The sequence below is a fragment of the Cervus elaphus genome, chromosome 3 (assembly GCF_910594005.1).
Source record: "Cervus elaphus chromosome 3, mCerEla1.1, whole genome shotgun sequence".
NCBI lineage: Eukaryota > Metazoa > Chordata > Mammalia > Artiodactyla > Cervidae > Cervus > Cervus elaphus.
In genome coordinates, this window is record NC_057817.1 from 32,558,819 (window position 1) to 32,580,453 (window position 21,635).

Here is a 21,635-nt window from a genome sequence, read left to right on the forward strand (position 1 = left end):
ATCAGAGGTAGTGGGTAGGAGGTAGAGGGAAGGGGAAATGAATGAAAGCAGTCAAAAGATATAAACTTCCATTAAAAGACAAATAAATACTAGGGATGTAATGTACAACATGATAAATATAATGAACAATACTGTGTATTATATATGAAGGTACTGAGAGAGTTAATTCTTAGGTAGATTGATAAGAAATCTGGGGTCTCTGAGGAGGAAAAAAGGGTCTGGGGCTCTCAAGGAAGAGAAAAGGACAAACCTTTTTTTTCCCTCTAAGCCCTGAGCTAATGATTCCACAACAAAACAACTCATCTTGCTGAAGGATATATTTTTCCTTAAACTCTGTACCAATGATTATATAACAGCATGTATCCTGCTTGGGACATGCTTCTCCTTCTTAAGACCCTTCTGACTAACCCTGTCATCTTAAAATATATATTATGGGAGTGGGTCTGGTAAGACCTTTACAACCTTGAGATAGTCTTTTGATTTACTGCAATAACCAATTGTAAAAGTACATAGCCCCCTTGCTAAGACTAGAAAGGGGGGCACTCTCCATCCCCCTTCTGATGTCTTTGTCAGAAACTTTCTGTCCCTTTTTCACTTTAATAAAACTCTGCTACACAAAAGCTCTTGAGTGATCAAGCCTGGTCCCTGGTCCCGAAGCTAAAGCTTCTTCTTTGGAGATCACAAATCCAACACTGTAAGCTATCAGTACTAAGTAAATCCTAAGAGCTCTCATCAAAATGAAATTTTTTTTTCTATTTCTTTAATTTTATGTCTGTATGAGATAATGGATGTTCACTAACTTATTGTGAGAATCATTTCATGATATAGGTAAGTCAAATCATTATGCAGTATACCTTATACACTGCTCTATGTCAATTTCATCTCAATAAAACTGGAAGAAAAATATGCACAAAATGCCAAAAAAAAAGAAAATCCTCCCAAAACAAAACCTTAACCACAAAATAACTATCACATTAAAAAGAAAAAGATTTTACTAACATGAGATATCTAGTTAATGTTTAAATTTCTCCAAATTTAATTTTTATAGGTATTTGATCAGATTAGGATCCAAATATGATGCATTACATTGCAATTAGTTTGTATGAATCTTTTAATGTATAGTTTCCATGTCTCTTTTTCTCTTTCTCATTTTTCTCAACTAACATATGAAGGAAATTAAGGCTTGTATGTTCATTTCCCCACAGTCTGGATTTTGCTGATTGTGACCCCATTGTGTCATGTAACATATTCCTTAGGTCTTCTGTTTTCAAAATGATTTGATTTAAGAATCCTGAAAAGACTTGATTTTTCTAGCAGAGAACACTTCTTAAGAGGTAATAAGCTGTACTTCTATTAGGAAGAGCCTGTACATCCCTTTTTGAGAAGTTTCATCCTTTGATGACCATGGCTTAGATTATTTCCTTGAGGGTGTCAAAATTATAATATTCTATCACTCATTCAGCTTCCCAGGTGGCACAGTGGCAAAGAATCTGCCTGCCAATGCAGGACACATAAGAGATGGGGGTTAAATCCCTGGGTCTGAAAGATCTCTGAGAATTAGAAATGGCAACCCACCAGTATCCTTTCCAGTATCCTTGCCTGGAAAATCCCATGGACAGAGGAGCCTGGTGGGCTACAGTCCATGGCGTTGTAAAGAGTCAGACATGACTGAGCATAGCACAGATCACTCATTCATTTATTAGTTGAAGTTCTCCTAAAATGAGACATTTCCCCTCATCTGTTATCCTGAAGTACAGTTTATACATATAAAGGCAGGATAAATGCTTGATTCTTCTTTTGCCATTAAAAACAAAAATAGAAGCCTGGTTCTCTAGCACTGTCCAGAGGTTACCAGGGAGGGTGTCTGTTGTGGTTGTTTTATTTGATAGGTTGTTTCTGAGCATAGACTCTGAAGCCCAATTCTCTGGGATCAGGATTCCAATTTAGCTCTGTGACTCTAAGCTAGGCATGTACCCTCACTTTCCTTATTTGTATATTGGAAACTTAAAGGTGTCTTCCTTCGTCACGGGGTTGTTCTGAGGATTAAATGAGAATCTACATAGCACTTGGAAAAATGCTTGTCAGCCCAAATATAAGTGTTCCTGATCATTAGTGCTGTTCTTATTATATTTAAATAGTCTTGAGTGGATTCTAGGCAATGGTATTTTGTAAAAGGTCCCCAAGTAAAGCCAAGTTGGGAAACCACAAGATGGTGAAGTTTAAAGAGATAATGTTTACAAAGCAGAGAAGATGACTGTATTTGTTTTTGGGTGTTTTTAGAGTTAAGATTAGGCTCAGGGTTAGAGTTCTGTTTCTAATTTTAAAAGACAGCCTAGGAATTAATGCCCTGCTCCCGTCCTCACTAACAGTGTGAGGTTTGACAAGCAAATTAACATCTCCAAATCTCCAAGTTCTCATGGGAAATAAGATTAATGACAGTGCAGGGCTCATGGAGTGGCTGTGAGGATCAGTGATCCTGCACAATGCCTGGTTCATAGGAAGTGTTAGCGGTGATGTCAGAAAACTTCACCAGAGACCACTGTCTGTGCCCAAATGACACTCCTCTCGCTGCCTAGATGTGTCTCTCCATAGAACTAGTTTTTCTGCCTTTTCACCATTTCTTTATTCAAACAAAAAAAGCAAGCATTAAAACTTTGACAAAAATATATTCCACACAAATAGTTATACTAGAAACTATTTCATGTTCAGGGCAATGAAGAGCTATATAAACTTATACTCCAGTAATTCATAGTAGAACATTTTAATTTAAATGATAGTTTAAAAGAAAGAATCTTCAGGGCTTCCCTTGTGGCTCATGGTAAAGAATCTGCCTGCCAATGCAGGAGACACAGATTTGATCCCTGATCCGGGAAGATCCCACATGTTGCAGAGCAACTCAGCCCTTGCACAACTATTGAGCCTATTGAACCAAGAGCTGCAACTATTGAGCTCACGCACCTCTGCTCTGCAACAAGAGAAGCCACCACAATAAGCCTGAATATTGCAACTAGATAGTAGCCCCACTCGCTGCAACTAGAGAAAAAGCCTGAGCAGCAATGAAGACCCAGCACAGCCAAAAATAAAATAAGTAAATAAAATTATTTTTTTAAAAAAGAGAATCTTCAAATCGGCTAAACACATAAATGAAGGCCCTTTGAACACAAGTCCAGATGGATTTTCTGTTACCTTATTTATACTTCCTGACTTATCAGATCTTTCTTCCTTCCGCCTGTTGCATAGCTTTATTTGTTTTGGTTATCTACACACTATAAACTTGGCATTTCATTTGAGATGCTGTGTGCTTTAAAAGAAGGTATTTTGTTTTAAAAACAAACAAAAAAAACAAAACAAAAAAATAAAAGAAGGTATTTTGTTTTCCCAATATCCTAACTTGTCATCCATAAAGACAATAAACAAGACAGTCTTTAAGAGACAGATGTTAAGGGATGAATTATTGATCAAATCATAAACAAGTTAGAAGATGAAATAATTTGCTAAATCAGTTTTACTTGAATCTTTTCCAAACTTTTCATCCTCCAACCCTAGAGATGTATCAGTAATAGAGAAAAATGCCATAAACATAGGTGGAACCAACTGAAATAAACAGAGGCCCTATTTTTTTAAGGCAGTGGTTTCTAATATGGAGATCTCTTTTACAGCTTTCCATCCCCATGAGTCCTATGCTTTGAAAAAAGCAAACACACCAAACTGCACTTATCAATATTTAATTTATCTTCCCATTTTTTATTAATCAAAGTCATCTATAACTGCCAACCAGAACATCCAATTGGTATGAGACAACCTGGGTTACTACACTGAATTGCTATAATTCTAGCTAAGAGCAAGAAATTATTTGAATGGAAAACATCTTTAATATGAAAACAGACATTGTGTTTTCTCCCCCAGCACGAAGAATGGAGATAGGAATCTTGATATTTCAGGTTAATCTTGATATTAATCTTTGATTCCAAACTCTGATAGGCAGAATGGCCCCCAAAATGTCCCCATCATATTCCCCAGAACTTGTGAATGTTAGATTTAGTGGCAAAAGAGAATGAAAGTTGCAGATGGAATTATGGTTACCAATCAGCTGATTTTGAGATAGGGAGATTATACTGGATGATCCAGGTGGGCCCAATGTAATCACAAGGGTCCTTAATTAAATGTGGAAGTGGGAGTCAGAAGAGACAGTGTCAAAGTGCTGTGATGTGTTATGAGGTGAGAGACTCAATTGGCCCTGAGTCTTGAAGATACATGGGGCCAGGAGCCAAGGAATGTGAGCAGCTTCTGGTTGGAAGAGGCAAGAAAGGCAAAAAACTGCGAGGACTTCCCCAGTGGTCTAGTGGCTAAGACTTCAAGCTCCCAATGCAGGAGGCCTGGGTTTGATCCCTGGTCAGGGAACTAGATCCCACATGCCACAGCTGAGTTCGCATGCCACAACTAAAAGCTCTTGCATACTGCAACAAAGATTGAAGATCCTGCAGCCTCAAGTAAGACCCAGCAGAGTCAAATAAATTAAAAAAAAAAAAAAGCAAGAAAGTGGATTTTCCTTTAGCACCTCCAGAGAGGAACACAGTCTTGCTGACACCTTAACTTTGCCCAGTGAGACGAATTTCAGGCTTCTTGCCTCTGGAATCATAATATATTTATGTTACCTTAAACCACCAGTTTGTGGCAATTTGTCATAGCAGCCAAGAAAACTGCTACCTAATCTCTTAAATGTGGAATCTAATCTCTTTCCTCAAATTATTGACCTCTACTCTCCTTATGAGGCCTATGTTCTGGGCAAAGTGACCTCATCAGCTGTGTGCCTGGGCGAGGTTTTCCATCCCCTCTGGATTCTTTTTTATGCTCTCCCTCATAAGGATGTCACTCCACTTCATTGCAGCAGAGGCAAATCCTGTCCCTCCTTCAGGATGCATTTCAGATGCCTCCCCTGCTGCAAGCTCCATTGTCTGCCAGTTGCCTACAATCTCTCCTTCCTTTGAAATCCTGCAGTGTTGTAGTTGTCTCTCCCTGTCCTGGCACTGACTGCACTTTTTCCTGAAATAAACTTATTCATTCACATACTGTATCTTCTCCACCAGATTTTAAGTTCTTTGATGACAGGGCTAGTGTTCGACTCATCTCTAAATCTTCTATAATATTTAGCCCAATACTTTATGTCCTATGAACTTTACATGTAATCACAGTCCTGGTACTAGGGGTAAAGAATTCACCTGACAATGCAGGAGATGTAAGAGACCCAGGTTCAGTCCCTGGGTCAGGAAGATCCCCTGGAGAATGAAATGGCAACCCACTCCAGTATTCCTGCCTGGGAAAGCCCATGGACAGAGGAGCCAGGTGGGCTACAGTCCATGGGTCACAAAGAGTCGGAGTACATGTGGCTGAGCACACACACACATACACACATGTGTGTTTTTAGTAGCTCAGTTATGTTCGAGTCTTTGTGACCCCATGGACTGTGGCACACCAGGCTCCTCTGTCCATGGGATTTCCCAGGCAATAATGCTTGAGTGGGTTGCCAGGACCTGTACATATATGTTCATATGTATTTATGTGTGTATATACATGTATGTGTGTATATGTGTATGTACATATAGGTAAACGACATTATAGAATGTCATATAGGACCGTATGCCCTCATAAGAGTAAGAGGAAAAAGAAAACTAAGGTTTTTCACTAGCTGCCACCCAAATGGCAAGCATCCCAGACACATCGTTTGTAGGAATAGCCTAAACCCTTGTCCCTTCACAGAACGGTTATCAAAGAATGGATGAGTTACCCGAAGTTAATCCCCTGATGGAGGCGATGCAGGGTAAAAATGGAGAGCTGTGCCTGAGGGACCCCTGCGTTCGGGAACTGGATCTGAACAAACAGAGGAAGCGGAGGTCCATGAGCAGGAGTAAGGTCTTGGGCCAATACCATATTTTTACATTTTATTTGGGATTCAGCTATCCTGAAATTGCATTTCAGAAAAAAATGCAAAACGCTGTTTTTTCCCCCATGCAGATGTTGATCAATATCTTTCTAGAAAGAAAGAATCTAAGAATGAAACTAAAAAAGCCACAACATCAAATAGCTGATGATGCACTTGGCTTGTACATCTGTGAGACAGGGCCATTCTTTTAAAAATAATAAATGTTCGGTTTCTAAGATAAAGAGGTAGCTTTGTGGCACTCTAAGTTCCAGTTCTGTGAAAATAGAAAATTGTTGTTGTTCATATTTTGCCTACTAAAGCAATTACTTTAGCTATTTTTTTCCTAGCTTTTGCCCTTCTAAAATAAACATTAGGCCCAAGAATACACATCTCTCCAAAGACTATTCTAATTCTGGTACATTTTTAGTTCTTTTCCTCTTAAGAATCAGGAAATGATAGATCACAAATGCACTTTTAATTGTTTTTTATTCCTATATGTCAGATATTATGCTGAGTGTTTATAGATATTCTGCCATTTAAAGCAAGCTAACAATTGCTCCCTGTGTTCATAGCAGCATTTTTTCAATTGCCAAGATATAGAAGCAACCTGAGGGTTCAGCAACAGATGGATGGATAGAGAATATGTGGTATATAAACAAAATGGAATACTATTCAGCCACAAGAAGAACAAAATTTTCCCATTTGCAGCAACATGGAGGAACTTGGGAGGGCATTATGCTAAGTGAAATAAATCAGACAGAAAAAGAAAAATACTAAATGCTATCACTTATATGTGGGATCTAAAAAACACAATCGACTAGTGAATATAACAAAAAAGAAGCAGACTCAGAGATACAGAGAAGAAACTAGTGGTTACCAGTGGGGAGAGGGAGGTGCAAACTACAGCTGCAGGAGAGGCTACTAGAATGTATTGTACAATATGGGGGGTATAGCCAATATTTCATAACTGTAAATGGAGTGTAACCTTTAAAAACTGAATAAAATTTTTTAAAATTAAAAAGAAATGAGCAATTCTGTGAGGTAGGTATTATTATTCTTATTTTAAAGTTTGGAAGTTGAGCCATAAAGAGTTTAGGTTCTTATACAAACTCTGATCACCAGTAAAGGCCACGAGACTCCATGTAACTCAAGGTGTCTACCCCGTCAAGCCCATGTTCTTGACCTCAGTCTCATCCAGAACCTCCTTGCGGGCTACTTACCAGGCAGAGGAAGCAGCTACATCCTTCTTGTGCCCAGAGGTCAGTGTCTAACCTTAGATATTAGAATTTAATGAAATTCCAGGGCAGAACTTTCCAAATTTTTGGACAACAATCCATAATAAGAATTAACTTTTAACACCTAATCACAGAACACACACATTTTGAAACAATATTATTACTACTGCATAATGAGCTCTGATATATTTTATTCTGCTCTTACATTTTAATAATTTTGGTCAGGTACCACCAGATTGTTATCATAATTCACTAATAGACTATTACCTTTATTTTAAAATATGCAGTACATAGGTAGTTTACCTTACACAATTAATTACCTTTATAAAAATATATGTTTATTTTTGGCTGTGCTGGGTCTTTGTTGCTGTGCACAGGCTTTCTCTAGTTGCAGAGTGGGGGCTACTCTCTAGTTGTGCTGCAGGCTTCTCACTGCAGTAGCTTCTCTTGTTGAGAAGCACAGGCTCTATGCCTGTGGGCTTCCGTAGTTGCAGCAATCAGGCTCAGCAGTTCTGGCTCATAGCCTTAGTTGCCTGGTGACACGTGGGATTGTCCTGGACCAGGGATGGAACCCGTGTCCCCTGCATTGCAAGGCTGATTCTTAACCACTAGACCACCAGGGAAGCCCCACAATTACCTTTCTGAAGAGAGATTTATCATCTTAGGCAAGTTACTTAATTTCTGAGTCTCCAGTTTCCTCATCTGCAAAATGAGAAGATTGGACCAGATTTGTGACTCTTAACCCTGACTGCACATCAGTAATGTTTAAGAGCTTTTATATACACTTTTGTCCAGGTTTTTGACCCCAGAATCTCTCATTTAATTGTTTTGGGGTGGGGGCCTGTGTACTGGTTTTTGCTGTTATCTTATTTTTGCTTTTTAACTCCTCAGGTTATACTAACTAGCCACCAAATTTAGGAATTACTGAATTAGATGATTGCTAAATTTTCTTTCAGCCAAAAATGTTAGACTATCTCACTGGTGAATGGGCCCACATCCAGCAGTTCTGTGTACATCAGGGTGGGGCCACACACTTTGTGCTTTTTTAACAAATACCTGAGTGATTCTGATGTGAGTCATCTCAGAAACACTGCTCTGAGTCATTATCTCACCAACTGTTTATTGTTTCCTCAGGCCAGCACTTACCAGGGCCTGTGGCCGGTGCTCTGATATGTCTGCTAAGTGGCTGCCTCACCAACCTGCCTGGCCATTCCACTGCCCTCTGCCAGGGCCATGGCTTCATGCCCGTTTTCCTCTGTTCTTTGATCCCTTTTTAACTTGGGTCAAGTAAAATCACATTCTCCTCTTTCTTCTATTCCAACCATACTTATGTCTTTCAATATTAAAAATACAGCAACTAAATGCAATATTTTGTATTCACCTATAATGATACTGAGCAGGGTTCTGGGGGGCTCTTGGGCACTAAGTCTTTCTGTGTTCCTCATTTCTTTGATTACAGGAAACAGCCTTCATTCAGCCTCCATGACCTTCCCTGAGTTTCAGTGGGCAGATTCAAGCAGTTGTTAATTAGGGAAGGGAGGAGTTGCAAGACCCGGGAGAAACAAATTCTCCAGGGCAGCCCTAGGGCAAGGTCCTCTTTCACCACGGAGGTGAAACACACAATATCTTTGAGCTAGTTTGCAGATACTGAAATCCCCTGCAGGTGGCAGAAGTTAAGGATGAATGATGGTAGGCTGCCCACAATCACGTAGACCCCAGACCAGTTGGACCTGAAGTTTGATGAAGCTGACTCCTACTTCAGTTCAGTTCCATTCAGTCAGTTAGTCGTGTCTGACTCTTTGCGACCCCAAGGACTGCAGCACGTCAGGCTTCCCTGTGCATCACCAACTCTTGGAGCTTGCTCAAACTCATGTCTATCGAGTCGGTGATACCATCCAATCATCTCATCCTCTGTCATCTCCTTCTCCTCCTGCCTTCAATCTTTCCCAGCATCAGGGTCTTTTCTAATGAGTCAGTTCTTCGCATCAGGTGGCCACAGTACTGGCGCTTACCTCATCACCAACTCATCAGAAGAATGTTCATGGTCTGATCACACCCTCTTTGAACAATTACTATAAAACTTCTATCTTCCTGTTGGGACCCATGGTTTTGAGGGCACTAGCCCACTGTGACCCTCTTTTCCTGCAAAGCAATAAAGCTATACTTTTCTGCTTCACCCAAAACTGTGCCTCTGAGATTTGATTTGGTACCAGTGTCCGGGGAAGCCGAGTTTTTGGTCTCAACTGGGGAAAAGAAGCTGAAAAAAATAGATATATATGTATGTATAACTGAAACACTTTGCTGTATATCTGAAACTAGCACAACATTTTAAATCAACTATACTTCAGTTAAAAAACAATACACTCAAACTAGGTTACTCATACCCTGAAGGTGATTATACAGTGGTAGCTAAAATAGTAGGATGAACTTGGACAGATCTTTAATTTTATCTAACAAATAACAATCACAGCTCTTAAGACTTTATAAATATTAACTTTGTTGATGTACATAATCATCCTATGAGGTAGGTGCTACCATCCTTCTATATTACAAATTAGGACCATAAATCCCACTTCATTTTTGTAGCACTGATACTTATTTTGAAGAGCATTATTTTTTATTTTAAATTATACAGACTTGAACATAGTATTTCAGTTAATATTTTATTTTTTAATTTTTATTGAAGTTTAGTTGATTTACAATGTTTTCAGATGTACAGCAAAGTGATAACTGAATGTATATATATCTATATATATTTTTTGTTGTTGTTCAGTCACTAAGTGGTGTCTGACCCTTTGTGACCCCATAGACTGCAGCACACCAGGCTCCTCTGTCTTCCACTATCTCTTGGAGTTTGCTCACATTCATATCCTTTGAGTTGGTAATGCTATCTAACCATCTCATCCTCTGCTGCCCCCTTCTCCTTTTGCCTTCAATCCTTCCCAGCATTAGGGTCTTTTCCAATGAGTGAGCTCTTTGCAACAGGTGGCCAAAGTATTAGAGCTTCAGCTTCAACAGGAGTTCTTTCAAAGAATGTTCAGGGTTGGTTTCTTTTAGGATTGACTGGTTTGATCCTTGCAGTCCAAGGCACTTTCAAGAGTCTTTTCCAGATTTTGATCAATTCTTCTGAGCAATATAATGATATCAATATATATTAATCCTGAGAATACACACACACATATATATTCTTTTTCAGATTCTTTCCTATTATAGGTTATTACAAGATACTGAATATAGTTCCCTGTACTATACAGTAGGTCCTTGTTGAATGTTATGTTTACTAGGGTGTATCTCTTAATCCCAACTGTAAATCTGTGAATCTGTTAATCCCAACCATAACTGTAAGTTTGTTTTCTATGTCTATAAGTCTATTTCTGTTTTGTAAATAAATTTATTTATACAATTTTAAAATTTTCACTAATTAATAGTATGAGATATGAAATTAATTTAATTTGGGGGGTAGCCTGCTGCAAGGAGATCTCCTATAGATAAAGATTTAGCCTCTTCCACTATTAGAGGTTTTTAAGTGGAAACATGAAAACATAGTATTAAGGAATTACTTAATAAAGCATTCTTAATTCACCCAGTAGTAATTTCCTTGAATAACTTTACAGAATATGACTTTTTCATCAAGATGTTTATCTCTAGTCATGAAAATTTAACGTATTGTCCCACAAACATTTTTATTAACAAATATGTATTTGTCAATAAACTAATAGTGTATCATTTGTTAAGTTACATAGACAAGTGAACACCCTCACTCTGATCTGTAGTCATTTATTGGTCAATTAAGTAAGATACAATATCAAAATGAAGATGACTTTACATGCAAAGGAGTTATTGTCCATTTATTAACTAACACATTGGATAGGTTGTATAGTCTTACAAACTAATCCCCAAACTTTGTCTCCCTTCCATCTGCAAAACCAGAACCATTTGTCCAATGTTTGCAGTTTCATCTCCACCTGGTCTATATCCTTGGTGTTGTTCTACCCTGAGCTCATTTTCCAATGTTGGTATTGGGGCTTTTATTGGGTTGTTTCAAATACCTGGCTTCCATCTAGAATCACATTTCCGAAAATGTGATCATCATTTCAGATGATCAGTGTTACGGCTTCTCCTGTGCAGACACAGGATCCTTGTCAACAGAGCTCTAGCTGATTGATGGAAGGTGGGGTGGGCAAAGGGGTCTGAGAATAAAGTCCAGTTGTATCCATTATCATGTCTTATGGTGACCAGGCTTTTCTGTAGGAAATGTATCTCAGAATAAGCAGATAGCACCCGTGGATGGAGAAAATCTCTTCTTTACAAAAGAATGCTGAACTAAGAAATGTGTAAGCAATGGTAAGACTAGAAAAGTCACTATTTTTCTACCCCTAATTAAATCTCCTTTTCATGTAAGAATCATCCACGTGTGCTAAAACCATTTAGTGAAAGACTGATGAGGAACTGGAATATTGACTTTGTACCAATTCATCACTCATAAGACACTTGCTGGTTGCAAGTAGGAAAATATAACAATTTTTTGGCCACACCTCACAGCATGTATGATCTTAGTTCCCTAACCAAGCCCCCTGCATTGGAAGCACAAAGTCTTATAACCACTAGACCGCCAGGGAAGCCCCTGAAAAACAGAACTTTAAAATGAAAGCATCCGACTGTCACTTTTTACTTGGTGCTCAATCTCAGCATAGAACCCTGGGAACCATCTTATATGTCCACTGTGGCTGTACAGTTTGAAGCTCACTGCCTTGCCTGTGAACTATTCTACCAAAAATACTTGTGTCTAAATCAAGCCTTTGGATCTAACATTTACTTTATAGGAAACATAGGAGATAGAGTAAAAGTTAAATGACATCATGAAGAAATCATTAGACTACCTCAGATAACGGAATATTCTGTAGGACAAATGTTTTCAATGAGTCACTGCCATGAAAAAAACAAAAGAAGGGAGTGTTTGGGTTCTCTTCTAGATTAAAAGAAATTCAGAGACATAATAACTTAAAGCAATGTTTGATTCTTAGTGGGTCCCAATCTGAATAGCTATCTCAGTTCAGCTGCTGTAACCAAATTCAGGAGTTCCACCTTGCTGGCAGGGCATGCGTTCCAAGACCCCCAGTGGATATCTGAAATTTTGGATAGTCCTGAATCCTATATATACTATGTTTTTCTCTATTCATACCTATGACAAAGTTTAAAAATTGTAAGTTTACAAATTGGGCACAGTCAGATAATATCCAAATTGCTAGCATTATTCCTTTTGTAGTTTGCGCCATTGTTAAGTAAAATAAGAGACACTTGAACACAAGTACTGCAACAGAATGACAGTTGATGTGATAATCCAGACTGCTACTAAATGACCAACGGGCTGGATACACTGGACCAAAGGATGACTCACGTCCTGGGTGGAGTAGAGCCAGGGGAGTTGGGGTTGGATGAGAAACTTCATCATGCTAATCAGAGGGGCACACAATTTAAAACCTGATTTAAATCTTTAAAGACCTGCAGTGCCAGGTCTTAGCTGCAGCACATGGGATCTTAGCAATCTTTGTTGGGGCATGTGGGATCTAGTTCCCTGACCAGGAATCAAACCCGGGTCCTCTGCATTGGGAGGATGGAGTCTTAGCCACTGGACCACCAGAGAAGTCTCCCACACATGTTTTTTAAAGATATGAAAATGGTCTGTGGTTAAATAAATCTTGGAAATCTATATTAAACACCTTTAACCAAGTTTATTTCATACAGAACTACTCAGAGCCTCTAATATATTAAAAGTCATTTCACATGGGCTGACTATAGAATGAATTCTTTTGTAAGCATCTGTACCCATAGAATTCATGAGGAGTAGAGACCATGGCTCAAAGGGACATGTTTTAGAACATGTTTCTTTAAAGATTTATCAGGAAAGACTTGTGAAAAATTATATTTGTAAATTAAGAATGCAGTGATAATGGCTTTCCTTAAAGTTGTGACATTGAGAATATTGTTTCTAGTTTATAGCAACACACATACGGGAGTAGAAAAACAAGGGTAAATTCTTTCTCTGATATGATCTAAGGTTTCAAAACAACTCACCTTGGAGATCTGTGAACTGAAGTTTCCACAGATGGAGCTGCTGCTACGTATACCTCCGGAACCTAATATGAAACTTGCCTCAGGCTGTCAGGCAATGCAGGCGGTGGGAGGTGGGGAGGTGGATAGGGAGTGGGGTGGGCTGGAGGGCGGAAACAAGAGCTCTGTGGCTGACCAGGAACAACCAGGCTGATCCTGATCCTACAGGAGAATGTAAGGTTCCATTTGTTTTCAAATGCTGGGCTTTGCTTTGCTTATATTTATGGGAAAATAGAGTTACAGCTTTCAAGTTTTGGCTTTTGGTATAATGTATTACTATATCTTATTATAGAAGATTGTGAGAAATATGCTGCATGGATGTTAATTTCATCATTAAATTTCCTTTTTTTTCCCCCAGAAACCTTGAGACAAGAGTCAAATATAAAAAGCTGTCATTTCTGGAGACTAAAGATTTGGCCAAATGCACCCTTAATTCTAAGTCTTAACAATAGAGCAATAATTTCTCTCATAAATGTTGAATAATTTTGGCTCTTTTCACCAGACAATAGCTTGATTGCATTGCATTGCATTTCTTGTCTTAAGGAGTAGGAGGACAATAGCAAAAAATGGGCAAAGAAAAAAGCGCTAGGCTGGAAGATAAGGCTAGGGTATGTATGAAATTAACTGCAAGCACCCACTGAAGGTGCCCAGTGGGGGTGGGGAAGTCCCAGGGGTGTTAGCTTTCCAGATGACTTAGGTAAAGCTATGGGAGAGTTCCATAGAAAAGTAATCAAATACAGCCTCAATTCTGATTTAATCACATTATTACTTAAGGATACAATGTGAAGTGATTGTATTCTTGAACATTTAACTAAACATGCTTGAACACCTTTGTCAGGTAACACACTAGTAGCCATTTGGAATTCAACAGGTGAAAAAGACTCCTGCAGAAGCTAACAAGCAAGCAGCCACTGATGCCCGTGAGTGGGGAGCAAAACAAAGGAAGTAAGAGTGTGTTATGATGGTCTCAATAGCACTTTTAGATTAAATGGTCATGGACGACCTCTTAGGAGATGACTTGGAAGGTGCAGGTGGAAGAATGAAGAGTTAGATATCCAAAGAACTAAGGGGTAGAGGATGTAGAACATTCCAGGCAAGTGCAAAGACCCAAGTTAAAGAAGAGCTTGACATGCTATATAAACAGAAAGAAGTCTTGTGTGGTTGACAGTGGAAAGAACAATCAGAGTTCTGGAAGATAACACTTCAGGGACAAACAGAAGCCTGATCTTGTAGGACAGCACAAGACATAGTAAGGATTTTACTCTGGGATAATGGATTTGGACTTTTGAGCTCCAGAACTGGGAGGGAATAAATATGTGATGTTTTAAGCCACCATCTTTGTCATATTTGTTACAGCAGCCATAGGAAATACAGGCGGGAAGAAGATTGAGTTTACGTGCTCTCAAACGTCTAAGAGAAATAGGACTGTTAAGCAATTGATGTCATTTAATTCACAACATAGTGGATTCATCACTGAGTCAGTGTCTGGTGCTCAGCATTGTATATCTAAGAACTCATTCTCCTTGATTCATCAGTCATGATTGGATTAAGGAGAATGAAAAATATTAACTCACAAAAGAGATATAAACCATACCACCAACTCATTGGCTTATTCATGGAAGTAGAAATACTAAATGCATCAGCTTACTCAGATCAGCAGCTAAGTGCTGCTTGACTTTGCTTGGCAGTTGTAAAGCCAGAACGATGGCAATGAGCTCATTTTATTGCTTAAAGTTACCAAATCTCATAGCCTGCTGCACTCATCTCTATGGGATGAGAACATTTACACTGGCCAGACGAATCCAATCTCTCCTGACTATGCTGGGACATTCTGACAAATTCTGGCTTGTAGAATTTTCTTTGTAAAGAATTTGTAGAATCTTCTTTGTGAAGTCCTCAAAGATTCCTTCTGAGTGCACCACAAGGATTAAATGTCAATTTACATCATCTCAGGTAGTCTCACCAGGAAAAAACATACTTCACTTCATCTTTCACTCACTTATTCTTTCAAGAAATAGTATTCAGAGCTTACTAAATGCCAGATACTGCACTAGGATTTCAGACACAAAGTAAGCTAAAAGCCCTATTTTTATTTCAGTGGATTAAGAGTTTCTATATATTTCTTCTGTAAATAGCAGGTCTCACTCATGTCTTAAGATTTCATGAACTCCATTTTTGCAGAATAATGTTTCCTTACCCTCATTGCCAAATCTAGGGATGATTCAACTGAGGACCTATAAAGCAGTCAAATCAATTCAATGAAAAACCCTATAATCTGGACAGTTTTAGTTATGTCCTATTTTGATCATTTTATCTAAGTAGTAATATTTCACTATCTAGAGTGAAAATTTCAATCTCAATAATTTTTGCATTCCTACAAAACAGAGAAGAGATGGTTGTGGCCACCTATGCAATTTGCAAGAAAGGGATGTGTACACTGGGTGGTGCCTTGCACCTCCTCGTTTTACTCGTGATACACTGCCACTGAGTGCAACTTAGTTTTTTCAAGTCCCAAACTAAAGACTATTAAAGAAATCAGAAAGTCACAACCATGCCATCCACTCTGGTTTACATACAAAAATTACCTGCACATCTAGCCAATAAACCTCTGGTTATGGAACTGTAGGGGTTTTTCATCATCTCTTCCATAGGAAGACCATGTTTGGTAAACTTCCCTTCTTGGTTTGCTGTGGTATAAATCAAGTTTTGAAAATTAATATAAACTTGAAACTAGTATAAACTACAAAGGAGTAGTGGAGAAGTGATTTTTCTGGGTGACCTACAAGAAATCACTCAGCTCCTGGCCTCAGTTTCCTTGTTTGTAAGTGTTAAATTTTATGTCTTTAGTTTTCTCAGTTCTAAGATTCCATGATTTTTTGAGACTCTCTGGTAAATAGCACCACAAAAAGTTAAAGTTATTTCGTTTATTTATAAGGAATCAGATCTATTTTATGGAAACCCTTTGGTGAAATTCCATTTTGAGTAGTTTTGAGGCCATAACCATACAGTAGATATTGTCCCTGCTGTTATGAAGTGTTCAATAGAAAGGAGAGGCATCATTAAATACAAACTCAGGAAATCCACAATGACTTTTATGAAACAACTTTTTAATTTCAATTGTATATTTACAAATAGACAAAGAATAAGGAGCAGGAAGGCAGGAATGACGCCTGGCCACCTCCCAGGCATCTGGGAGTGCAGAAAGAGGCCATGGACAACATATATGTGTCAGACTGATCTTCCCTGCCATCATTGATAACAGCAGTGGACAAAAGGCTTCAGTGAAGGAGGTCAGTCTATTTGGGAAGAGGCAGACCATGTTCAGTCCATGTGCGAGAGGAAGAAGGCCCAAGTCAGTCTATTGAGGTCTTGGCTCTTTATAGGCTGAGGCCCTTCTCTTGGAAGTTTTAGGCCGCCTTCTCCAGGGCATGTAGGGGTCAGGGGGATGATACCTGGGAAAACCCCTATGGACCTCAGGGACCCGTTGCTCATAACAGGGTGGAGGGAAGCGGGGCATAGGCGGCTGGGGACCATACCGAAAGTCACCTTGGGCAGCAAATTCTGTTTGGGTGGATGGGGGGACATCTGAATATAAATAGTTGAAGGAGGATTGATCCGATTGGAAAGTATGGTCTGAAGAAAAACCGGTATCCTGGGGGCAGAATGGGAATGGGGGCATCACCTGGTGAAAGGGTCTGGGATGAGGTTGTGGGGACAGCAGTGGAAACAGGGGTGGGCGGGGAGACGGCGTGGGGAGCAGGGGTTGGCGCCCCGGGAGAGGCAAAGGTCTGGGCGGAGGGCAGGCCGGCTGATCTCCGTAGACCAGGGGCTGCCTCTCAAGCCTCCGGTCAGGTCTTCCTCTCCCAGGGCCATCCGTGATCCACTTGCCCACTGGGTCTCGCTGGGGCAGCTCTACCCCCCAGGCGTCGGCCACGTGGGCCAGCAGGAGCTGGGAGAGGTGGCGGTGTGCGCGCTCGTTCCAGTGCACTCCGTCCGTCTGCAGGAACTTCCCCGTGTGGCGGCGGAAGTGGAAGTGCAAGTCCAGCACATCGAAGCCGTGCTTTTGGGCCTCGGCAGAGCTGTAGAAGTTGGCTTCGATCACCCGGCTTTTCACGGAGGAGGACGCTAACCGGATCTCGGGCGGGACGAAGCGGTTGGTGATTCTGTCGCCCACGGGCATGGCCGTGTTCCACACCAGGAGGCACGACTCCGACAACACCTGGCGGAGGTGCCCGAAGAGCCTCTCCAGGTTCCGCCGGTAACTAGGCCAGAAGTCCTTCTCGTACCTGGTGATGTCCCAGAGGCACGAGTTCATGATGACCAGGTCCGGGTGATGCTCGCCAGCCTGCAGCTCCTCCAGGACGTCCTCCAGGTAGTCGTTGTACACGCGCGTCAGGAAATAGAAGCGCACCAGGTGCTGGCCCGAGCAGAACTGGCGCACCTCGCGGTAGTGGGTGCCGTTGTGCATGCGGCCCAGCTGGCCCCCGCGCACCAGCTTATCCTGCTCGAAAGTGTGCTCCCCCTTGGCCTTGAGCTGGCTGGGTGTGAGCAGGCAGTCCTTCTGCAGCAGAAGCACCAGATCCTTGTACACAGCCCTCTGGACCGAGTCCCCCAGGACCACCACGAACTTGTTGTGGAGCAGCTGCCGCACTTCGGAGGCCAGTAGGTGGACCATGACGCCAGTGCCGCCTAGCTCCTTCCTTTCACTCAGCGGGTCTGCGGAAGGCTAGGACAGAAGGAGAGAGCGCATGGGAGGGACCCACCTCCCGCAAGACGGAAGCAGGAAGGTGGGCCCGCCCCGGGAGTGGGCTGGAACTCTGGCCTGGGGCGTCTGAAAGGCGGGGCTCCACTACCCTCCGCCCAGAGAGAGGGGAGCCTGGAGCCAGAAGCCCTGGTTGGCCCAGAGGAAGTTTCTGCCTGAGACTTGACTTTGAATACCCAGAAAACCCAGGTCCCATGGCCAGGAAGGGCCCCGCCCTCCCCGGCTGGAGGTGCCACTGCCAAAGACACCCCATCACCCGCTTGGAGACATCCCGGATGCCTGACAAGTGGAGAATGGTTAGGTAAACTTTGCAGAGGTTAAATAATGAGAATGATCATCAAGCAAGAACACAGAGCGTGATATACTGTCAGCTGAGAAAGTTACATACCATATATGTGGCCGTATCACTGAAATGGTGTAAAATAGATATGAATGCTAAGCTGCTTCCCACCAGGCTCCTAGGGAATTCCCTAGGCAAGAATACTGGAGTAGGTTGCCATGTCCTCCAATAGATATGCATAGATAACATTGAAAGAAAATACACAAAACCAGCTTTAAATAGGATAGTAGGATCATGGGTGACTTGCTTCCCCCCTCCTGTTTTTTGTAAATATATTTTACATAGTCTTAAAATCAATTTTAATAATAACTTAATGTTTCTTATCAATGGGACTTGTAAAAAATAAAATTAGAAATAATTTACAAGTGCTTCAGCTGCAATATTCTTTGTTTTTCATTTGAAGGAAATTGGCTTTGGCGTAAGAAATATATTGAGCTAAAGGCCAATGAGACTCAATAGAAGAGTTCTCTGTCCTTCCCTCATGTACCTAAAAGCAAGATATAAATTTTCTGAGGAATGTGACCCTTCCCCCACCAAGGAGAGAAGAGTCAAGAAAGAAGACAAGGAATTGTCAATACAAAGATGAGTCTGCATAAACAAACCTTACTAAAATAAAATAGCCCTTATTTTCCTTTAGTAACCCCATATATCTCCTTCTCCACACTTTATTATCCCTTGAAACACAGTTCCCTTTGTTCTCTGTTAAAATGGTAATATAAGCCCAAGTCTAACTAGTTAAAACTTTGAGTTCCATTCCTTTTCTGTGAACTGTTGTGCACATAGATATTAATTAAAAAACTGTATGCCTTTTCTGTTAATCTACAGTAATTTTAGAAAAAATTTTAATAGGTGTGGTGGATAGCTGTTAATAAATTACACATTTGGTTTTTAAAAGCTATACTTGGGGTTTTAAATGAGTATGAGCCCAAAAATAAAAACATGAAGATGGGTAGAATACAAAAGTGTTCCCCTAAGAACAGTTACAAATATTGCCTTATTTGAATCTTCATTCAAAAACATTTGCTATCAAATAAAAAGCTTAAAACCAGGATTTTGCTCATTGTGGTACAACAAAATTAAACATAATTAAACTCCAAATCCCACTGGGGCTCAGGCATATTCTCTAGTTTATATTCACTTTTTTTTCATCCAACTCACACTTACTAAGCACTCACTAAATGCTCCACATGGGGCTTTCCTGGTGGCTCAGAGGTAAAGAATCCACCCACCAAGCAGGAGACATGGGTTCCATCCCTGGATAGGGAAGATCCCCCAGAGAAGGAAATGGCAACCCACTCTAGTATTCTTGCCTGAGAAATCCCTTGGACAGAGGAACCTGCCAGGCTCCAGTCCTGCTGCTGCTGCTGCTAAGTCGCTTCAGTCGTGTCCGACTCTGTGCAACCCCATAGACGGCAGCCCACCAGGCTCCGACATCCCTGGGATTCTCCAGGCAAGAACACTGGAGTGGGCTGCCATTTCCTTCTCCAATGCGTGAAAGTGAAAAGTCAAAGTGAAGTCACTCAGTTGTGTCCAACTCTTCGCAACCCCATGGACTGCAGCCTACCAGGCTCCTCCGTCCATGGGATTTTCCAGGCAAGAGTACTGGAGTGGGTTGCCATTGCCTTCCCTGGCTCCAGTCCACGGAGTCGCAAACAGCTGGACACAAGAATAGCAAATGCTCCACATGGGGGATATAAAGATGTGTAAAACCTGGTCTTGCCTTTCAGGAGCAGATCAGATATATTCATTGATAACTGTAAGACAAAGTTGAGAATGCTACAGTGTTAGTCGCTCAGTCATGTCTGACTCTTGCAACCCCATGGACTGTAGCCTGCCAGGCTCCTCTCCAGGCAAGAATACTGGAGTTGGTTGCCATTTCCTTCTCCCGGGGACCTTCCTGCCCCAGGGGTCAAACGCAGGTCTCCTGCATTAGCAGGCAGATTCTTTACCATCTGAGCCACCAGGGAAGCCCATAGACAGATAAACAAAGGATGTGAAACTGGTTTGTAAACAGAGCTGGGCTGCTGGGACGATAAGGAATCATGTCTGTGCACAAGTATGCCAGGGTGTCTGTTCATGTCCGGGTCAGGATGTGGGTCTGGAGGTCTGCCAAGGCAGAGTGAGATGCAGGCAGAACGGAGCACTGAGGCGGGCAGTCAGGAGGAACCTTTGTATCTGTATCTGTCTTTGACTGGCTGTATGACCCTGGGCTAGTCCCTGCCCTCTCTGGTGCCAGGGTCCTCTCGCGTACAATGACAGTCCTGGATTTCGTGTAGCAGACACCCCAGTTTCATCTTCTAGGCCAGGCAGGGCTGGTCCTCTGTGCTCCCTGGGATTCAAGTGTGCAGTGAGGAAGAGAGTCGAGAGAGAAGAAATCATCAGAGAAGGGTTGGAGTACAAAGGAAATGTGCAAGAGGGGGTGTGACAGAGCATCTGGAGGAGCAGACCCAAGGCCCCCTGAGCCAGGACGGGAGGCGGCCAGAGGCTCTAGGTCGGCTACCTTCAAGTGCCATGAAAACAGAATGAGCAGGTGCAGTGGACTTTTAGGGATCTTTGCAAACAGGACTCCTCTATCCCAGACCCAAGTCTCCAAAGTGTAAAGTGAAATCTTTTCCCAGTGTTTTCAGGGTTCCCATGCTTGCTCTCTGGAAGAAAAGCTATGACAAACCTAGATAGCATATTAAAAAGCAGAGACATCACTTTGCCAACAAAGGTCTGTACAGTCAAAGCTATAGTTTTTCCAGTAGTTGTGTACAGATGTGAGAGTTGGACCATAAAGAAGGCGGAGCACTGAAGAATTGATGTTTTCGAATTGTGGTGTTGGAGGAGGCTCTTGAGAGTCCCTTGGACAGCAAGAAGATCAAACCACTCAATCCTAAAGGAAATCAACCCTGAATATTCATTGGAATGACTGATGCTGAAACTGAAGCTCCAATACTTTGGCCACCTGATGTGAAGAGCCAACTCATTGGAAAGGATGCTGATGCTGGCAAAGATTGAGGGCAGGAAGAGAAGGGGGTGATGGAGGATGAGATGGCTGGCTGGCATCACCGACTCAATGAACATGAGTTTGAACAAACTCTGGGAGATGGTGAAGGACAGGGAAGCCTGGCATGCTGCAGTCCATAGGGCTGCAAAGAGCTGGACACGACTGAGTGACATCAACAAATGCTACCCCAGTTCTATGTGCCCTCTCTGGGTTGGACTCTGGTCATACTCTGTCCTAGTCCCCTAGGGTAGAGGACACCATTCCTTTCCATTAGAATT

At 41.4% G+C, this 21,635-nt stretch overlaps 1 protein-coding gene across 9 annotated transcripts in view; it reads right to left on the reverse strand.

Annotated features, from left to right (window-relative positions):
• The window catches only part of PCED1B (PC-esterase domain containing 1B), a 180,091-nt gene that overhangs the window by 12,017 nt on the left and 146,439 nt on the right, over positions 1-21,635 (reverse strand). For 8 of the 9 annotated variants that reach the window (XM_043886138.1, XM_043886162.1, XM_043886146.1 and 5 more), the window contains one exon: positions 16,353-17,992. The exons of the other annotated variant lie outside the window; for it this stretch is intronic. In XM_043886138.1, the coding sequence (XP_043742073.1) occupies positions 16,625-17,941 (1,317 nt within the window). In that variant the 5' untranslated portion in view covers positions 17,942-17,992 and the 3' untranslated portion in view covers positions 16,353-16,624. Of the gene's footprint in view, positions 1-16,352; positions 17,993-21,635 lie in introns of those variants that run through there. 9 annotated transcript variants of the gene reach the window in all.